This window comes from Medicago truncatula, chromosome 7 (assembly GCF_003473485.1).
Source record: "Medicago truncatula cultivar Jemalong A17 chromosome 7, MtrunA17r5.0-ANR, whole genome shotgun sequence".
Taxonomy (NCBI): Eukaryota; Viridiplantae; Streptophyta; class Magnoliopsida; order Fabales; family Fabaceae; genus Medicago; species Medicago truncatula.
In genome coordinates this window covers 29,017,048-29,024,892 of record NC_053048.1, presented here as the reverse complement: position 1 = coordinate 29,024,892, position 7,845 = coordinate 29,017,048, and the positions used below count along the sequence as shown (strand labels likewise).

The window sequence follows — 7,845 nt, the reverse complement described above, 5'->3', positions numbered from 1 at the left end:
ATTTGTTTGGGTAATAAACTTTTATTTTAGGTAAAAGCTATTTGCCGCGAATTGGAATCCCACGAATTTTTCACGATGTGTATTCGATCCAACTTTCTATGAATTCCGCTCACCCTTGATATTTCATTGGTTTATTTTCGATTCGAAATGTGCTCAAGATGTTTTTCTTCGCTTTATATAGAAAAACTCATTTTCTGAATAAGTTTATTTTGATGATAACTAAGGTGCGTTTTTGGATGGGAGGGGTTTAGAAAACATCCAAAACAGTCATCACAAATCAAACATGAGCTGCAAAACAATTAATTTTGAATAAAATGCTTTTATTTATTTTTTAATCTGATGATATGCTTGATTTCATTCCTAGTTAAGGATTTAGAAAAACCAACATCAATTAACAAGTGAATTAAAAATTACGTTGATTATTTACGAACTTAATTTAATTATAATCGTTTTTCTCGGTACATTATTTGCATTTTGTGAATTTTTCCTCTTTTTTCTTTCTTTCTAAGTTCATGTTAATTTTTCTTAGAATGGTGATTTCTCTGCAATGGTGACCGGCGGCGAAAATCGGAGGATGCAATGATCGCGGACAACCAATTTCTAGATTTCGCCAAATTAAAATTAATTGAAACATGAAAAGTTAATAGTTGAAGACGAAGAGATTTTGTAAAAAGAAAATTGAAAATTAATATTGTACCAGCAGGTCTAACATCCCTTCAACAACAAAAAAAGGTTTAACATCCCTTTAATTATGTAATATTCTCTAACTTTATTAATAATGTTCTAATTATTATGTTATAGGTACGTAGTTTCCATCCTGATTTAAGTGACAATCTATTACTAGAACCATTGGAACAAACAAGATGCTTTCTCTTTTCAAATTGAATTATTTTTATAAGTTAATGTAACCTTTGGAACAAAGAAGGTGCTTTCTCTTTTCCAATCGAATTATTCTTATAAGTTAATGTAGCTCCGAGAGTAGCAATAGACTAAATGTTCAGGATCCTATGGGACTTAGACAGGGGAGCTCCGAGAGTGTCAATGGGCTAAACGTCTAGGAGACCAGGACCCTATGAGACTTAGACATCATATCTTCATCCAAAATCTTAAGGCATTAGATATATAGACCCCCTCTGTTATATATCTAACGTTTCCTCCATTCCTATTCGATATATGACATAATCACTCACACTTAAAACCCAACACTTACCAGGACCATTAGTTGATACTTTAATTTCTCATGTTATTTAATGCACAATTTGTTTTTACCACAAAACGTGATAGTTATGTTTCCCTTCATTTAATACTTTTATTTACAAGCAACTACACACCGTAGAGGTAGATTGTAAATTAATACACTAGTATGTGTGAACTAGACTTGTTTCTTTCTATCCAATGTGAAAGCAAAACAAAATAAAAAAACTTGTGACAAATTTAAATTTTGGTGTCACTATCTTGCCTAGATAAAAAAAAATCAAAATAATCATTGTGTGAACTTCATTGGTCACATTAAATAATAATTTAATGTAATATTGTAACCCAATATCTCTACCACATAACCAATCATTCTTCCATCTATAAATACTCTTTCTTGCCTCTCATTTTTCCTCCCCCTTCACCTTACATCCTTCTTCATACAACCATTGTACTAAGCTTATTGCTATATAAACCTTTCTTTGCTTCTTCATACCCTTTTCCTTAATCCTCTCACTACTTCATTCTTTTGTTTCTGGTAAGCCAATGACTTCAAATTTTCTATTTATTATTATATGCTCTTGTTCATAATGATTCATTAAAAAAATGAAGAAAAAAAAACATATAAACTATGTGTGTGATTTTGAGGTTTTACCTTTTAATTATCAAAACTAATCATGGATTGAATAAATATTTGGAATGTAACAAAAAAAATATATACTTGGAATTGAGAACCATACCTCTGGTTTTTAGAGGGTAGACAAGTTTACTATGGAGATACTAGACATGTTTGAACTTTTTATTTGGTCTTTTTACTATAAGTCTTGATATTAAATATTTTGTGATTATGTTTAGTACCTTATATACATAGTTTAATCAAGAAACTTTATTAAATGGGTGATTGAATTATATGATTCCTAAAGTTTTCATATCCCATGATGAACTTTGTTCAAAGAATTATAATAATGGGGTATGGCTTTGCGTCATTATTTCCTTAATGATTTAAAGGGTCCATTTTTATTTTTATTTTCTTTTCGTTGCTAAGTTATAATAATTGAAAGAAGCTTTTAAACTCTCTCATATTTGTTTTTGTCCTCTTTCAACAAAAGGGCATTGATGTATAAGTTTTTTTTTTTAATTCATTCTCTTTCAATGATTGTGAATTTTCCACTCAAAATCAAAACAAAAGTTTTATCCCTAGTGGATTTGATTAGCATCTTGAAATATTGATTGGTTTTCCTTTATGATGATTATTATTCTTTTTGTGATGCTAATCCAAGTCAATATTTTAAAAAGAACATTTTTAGGTACATAAGCCACTAAGATATGTAAATTGAGAATCACAATTAACAATGAATCCCTATATAAATTTTGGTAGGTAGATTAATATCATGCAACATAGTGCTAACTTTTTTTCTTTTGTTAAGGTTTTCTGCTTGAAATGGAGTACGAGGGTCGATTTAGACAAGCTCAGAGACAAAAATATGATTGTCTTCTATTTGGTAAGAATTTTAGCAAGACAAATCATGTAATAATCACATAATTAGTGTTCATATTCTTATGATTGTAATTTTTGTGCACCAGATTTAGATGATACTTTGTATCCACTAAGCTGTGGTATTGCAAAAGCATGTGGACAAAACATTAAAGGTGTGAATTTCTTTGCCAATAGTATTCTTAGTAATGTGTTGATGATTTTTTGTTGCATGTAATTTTGTTGGTCTTGATTAATGTTGTTTTGTATGTACCATTGATTTATAGATTATATGGTTGAGAAGCTTGGCATAGACAGAAGCATAATTGATGACTTGTCCAACCATCTTTACAAAAACTACGGAACAACTATGGCTGGTTTAAGGGTATGTGTGATTCTTTTATTTTTCCCTTTTTAATTAAGTTGAAATTGACGATGGGATTGGTTCTCTCAGATCAATCAATCTTACATCAGATACTGAGTTTTCATAGAAAATATTTAAGCTGAAATTGCATAAACTTGACAACCTATGTTTTTTTTTGTTGTCAATTTAGGCAATTGGATATGACTTTGACTATGATGAATATCACAGGTACATGACTTTCTTTTTCAAACTTTTTATACATCATCACTTCTAAATTAGTAACTATTTTATATAATTTTTTTAACTATTCTTATGTGTGTTTTTTGAATTTATGAAATTGATATTTGTTTTTTTTTGTTACTACAGCTTTGTTCATGGAAGATTACCATATGAGAATTTGAAACCAGACCCAATTCTAAGGAACCTCTTGCTAAGCCTACCTTATAGGAAACTAGTAAGTTTTTTTTTTTATTTCCACACTCCCTCAAATTTAATACCTAAAGTATATAAATATTATAAGTAGTTCGAAAAGATATAAAATCGGTCAATTTAGTCTCTGCTATTAAGATGTTAGAGACTATATTGACAAATTTTCTCATATTATAATGATTGAATTGACCGATTTTATATACTGTAACGACTACTTACATAACTAAATTGATGGTTTATTCAAAATTGAATCAAATCTAATGTGATCTTTTCATTGTGTTTTGCCTATAGATCTTCACAAATGCAGACAAAGTTCATGCAATTAAGGCACTAAGTAGGCTTGGATTAGAAGATTGTTTTGAAGGAGTTATATGCTTTGAGACACTTAATCCCATCCACAAGAACAGTGTTTCTGATGATGAAGATGATATTGAGTTTGTAGGTTCAAGCATAGCCAATCATACCACAAATACTAGTGCTAGTAACTTCCAAATATTTGACATTATTGGTCATTTTGCACAATCCAATCCAAGTCAAGTTTTGCCAAAGACACCAATTATTTGCAAACCTTCAGAATATGCTATTGAGTTGGCTCTCAAGATAGCCAACCTTGACCCACAAAGAACTGTAAGAAAACAATCCTATTACACTCATCATTTAAAAAAAAATTAAGAAAATCAATAATCAGCATTTAAGGGTCCGTTTGTTACATATTATTTTAAAAAAATATCGACATTCAATAACTTAGAATTTGTATACTAAAAAAAATTTAAATATGATAAAATTATATTGTTGTTTACTTGCTATAATAAAAATCGGTTTTTAAAATATAAAAATCAATCAAAATGCTTTTCAAAATAAGCTACTCTAAACAAACAATTTCTATTTGCAGTATTTGTCAGATTATTTTCAAAATCTAATTTTTTTTTTCTCTAAATTTTGTAACAAAAAAAGCAAATCTCTTAAAAAATATATTTAAAAATAATGATATATTTTTTTTTTTTAAATAAGCTACAACAAACCGATCTAATTTTGCAGTCAGGGTTGAGGTTGCATCGGAACCCCAAATATTGTTATCACACTTAAATGTGGTTGGTACAACCTCATAATGCAGCGTCACTTATATTCACAATGACCTAAAAAAATCAATGCTCGCGACCCAGATTGTGGTCGCGGACTTTTTATAACAATGATCCTAATTATTTTTTGTTATTATGTCATTTTCAGTTATTCTTTGAGGACAGTGCCAGAAACATACAAGCTGGGAAACGTGTGGGACTTGACACTGTGCTGGTAAGCCATTGCTAATATTTGTTATATAGTAGTATCTAATTGCCAAATTATTGAAATTATGTAATATGCCAAACAAATATGTACCTCTAATTATTTGATTGTTACACATCATTGTTTATAGGTTGGTAAATCACAGAGAATTAAAGGTGCAGATTATGCCTTAGAAAGCATTCACAACCTTAGAGAAGCAGTGCCAGAATTATGGGAATCTGAACTTAAATCAGAAGTTGGTTATCCTAACAAGCTTGCTGTGGAGACATCTGTGACTGCTTAGGATTGACAATTTAATTTAACTAGTCGAGATACCCGTGCTACAGCACGGGTAGCGCGGCTCCATGCTACAAGGAGCTACTTAATCAATTATGCCAAAAAAATTCAAAATTCAGATGAAAAAAAATGAAAATAAAAATAAATTTCCCTTTGTTGAGATGTAGTAATTGTACTTGATGTAGATGTGTTATTAGTATTATAATAAAGTAATTTAAGTTTATGTATATGTTTTGATCATGTTATAATAAATTATATTATTATAAAATATTAAATTTCCCTTTTAGGCCTTGTGTACTTGTGCTCATGTAAGGAGCCAATAATTTTTTACATACCTCCAAAGAGGAGAAAGAACCAAGTTTAAGAAACAAACAAAGTGTAAAGGTAAATGAAAACAAAAAATGGAATCAAAACAAGAACAATGAGTATATTTGCATAATTCTTTATAAAAACAAAATGATTTTTATACAAAATTTTAAGCTAAAAAACTTTATGGTGATTGATATGATGTCACTACATATCATAATTATATAACTAACACAGATGTCATTATCGTATAAATGGCCATAGGAACCAAAAACTTTGAGCCTCACATTGTGAAGGAGCCAAACATTGGTTCGGGGAACAAATATATAATATAAATATATTTTCTTAATAAACTTGTTACTATATTATATGAAAATTTTATAAAAAAAATGACTATATACAACTGTTAGATTGTGAAAGCTTACATCTATAATATCTTATAATTAAGTGAAACACTAATGTCAAAGTTTTCTCTTAAAGTGAGTTGTTTACACTCTTTTCAAATAATTCAATACGAAAACTTACACAGACTAAATACAAACAAGGTAAGGTACTGTGGATTCCAACTCACACCCCAACTTATAGATGTAACAACTTTTGGCAATCTATCTTTATCTCATATATTATGCATTATTCATACCTCGATTTATAGATGTAACAATTTTTGGCAAGCTATCTTTAGATTATCAGAACCCTTTTTTTTGTAGTGTCTGGAATTTGAACCCAGACCTTGCATGTATTATGCGTTGTCCTTACCAATTGAGTTAAGCTTACGGAGACACAGAATCTTTTTCCTCTATGAGCCGGAGTGTTAACGCCAAAAAAAAAAAAATAAACAAGAAAATATTATAACAAAATTCTAGCGGCCAAAATGCATAGCTTCTAGAATTCTTCGACCAACTTCCGGTGTACTATGACTTTGTTTGCAAGTTTGGAGGAGAATGGAGGAGAGAGTTTGAAAAAAAAGGAAGGAGTAAATGGAAAGAAATAGAGGACATTGTGAGGAGGAGCTTTGGGGGCTTATATTTCTTCAAAATATAAAACTCTTCTCATTTGGGGAACCTTAAAATTGTATTGAAGGAGGATTTTGGGAGATTTGAGAAGGTTTCTATGAATTTTTTAAATTTAATATATGTTATAATATTCTTAAAATTAAAAATATATTAATCATAAGCATTAGTTTATCACTCTCTAAAAAAATACTCTTTTAAAAAATGTGAAAGATTTCTCAATTTTTCCCTATATTTCTATCCCCGAGAGCCTTTCCTTCTCCTCCCCTCCAAACTTACAAACAAAGCCTATGCAAAATTTTCATACTTTTTACCGGGCATTCTTTTTTATGGAAACTTTTTACCATGCATTTTTTTACTAAACTTTTTATCATGCATTTCACTTAGAAAATTATCCCTTATATAATTATGTTCAATTCCTTTCAATTATTTGTCATCGTAAGTTGTCAACGTTCAATCAAATTCATGAATAAATTATCAACAAATCATTCCGCATGATGAATTAATTAATTGTCTAAAAAATTATTAATTTTATCAATCATTCATAGCAATCATATTTGAAGATGATGAAATGGTCATTGACATTCTTGCCACTCTATTTTATTTGTATGAAACAAACCATTAAGCTATAAGTAGGTTAATTATAACGTGTTTTAAATGCATAACATACATCAATTCACGAAGAACACTTGTTGATACGCAAGTTGCTTACATAAACTAATATAACAGTCTTCATCATAGCTCTACATAGCAATGTTAATTTCTAATTAATTAAGTTCAACAAAGAAATTCAGTAGTCTAACTAGCTAATCCCATCGTTCAAATAAAAAAATATTATGCTTAAAGAGGTCCCAAGAAGTGTTTATATTTTTTGTAGGTCCCAAGAAGTTAAAACTTTGATTTGGAAGCTTATAGGTGAATAATTACCCCTAAGTTAGTCTACGATGATATATAAAAAAATAAGGTTTTGTTAACCATTGTCCCTAGAGCAATGGTTAAAGAATTCATAAATAGAAATTTTATCTTTAAAATATAAGTTTTGATTTTTGATCAAGTAATAATTACAACATTTTTTATAATTTTTTTTTTACTTATTTCAGTTGTTTTTTCTTTTGGTGGTGTTCGGGGTTCGAACTTTGGACCGTGCATATTTTATGCAATGTCCTTACCAACTGAGCTAAACTCATGGAGACTTGTTTTAGTTGTTTAATCAATACCTCAAAGGTACCGGTTAGGACTGTCCTAAAAAATATTATAAAGCAAAAGGAGGGGTCATTTCTACTCTTAAAATGCGTTACAAATATGAATTTGGACCACTGGGCTTGTGATAGTCGAACACCATGTTGGTTAAACAGGCTTAAGCCCAAGACCGTTGCTTTTTTGACAGCCAATGTTTCCTAATAATACATGGAAATGACCAAAAAAATTCAGCGGTAGTAAACTACCTTCGGTTTTCTAGTTATAAATCAACGGTAGTTAACTATCGTTAAGGTGTTTTTGGTTATGTC

The 7,845-nt window shown here is 29.6% G+C and overlaps 1 protein-coding gene across 1 annotated transcript; it reads left to right on the top strand.

Annotated features, from left to right (window-relative positions):
- The first annotated feature begins 1,578 nt into the window (after positions 1-1,578).
- Positions 1,579-5,289, top strand: LOC25498498 (uncharacterized). Its single transcript, XM_013593422.3, has 9 exons — positions 1,579-1,732; positions 2,622-2,696; positions 2,779-2,844; positions 2,956-3,053; positions 3,223-3,260; positions 3,399-3,486; positions 3,753-4,088; positions 4,689-4,754; positions 4,876-5,289. Exons 2-9 carry the CDS (start codon positions 2,636-2,638, stop codon positions 5,026-5,028), a joined length of 906 nt encoding a protein of 301 aa, XP_013448876.1. The 5' UTR covers positions 1,579-1,732; positions 2,622-2,635; the 3' UTR covers positions 5,029-5,289.
- Positions 5,290-7,845: the final 2,556 nt, after the last annotated feature.

Coding starts and splice junctions, on each gene's coding strand:
- LOC25498498 (XM_013593422.3), top strand. CDS start 2,636: ATGGAGTACGAGGGTCGATTTAGACAAGCTCAGAGACAAAAATATGAT. Junction 3,054..3,222: donor CAACTATGGCTGGTTTAAGG/GTATGTGTGATT, acceptor TTGTCAATTTAG/GCAATTGGATATGACTTTGA. Junction 3,487..3,752: donor GCCTACCTTATAGGAAACTA/GTAAGTTTTTTT, acceptor TTTTGCCTATAG/ATCTTCACAAATGCAGACAA.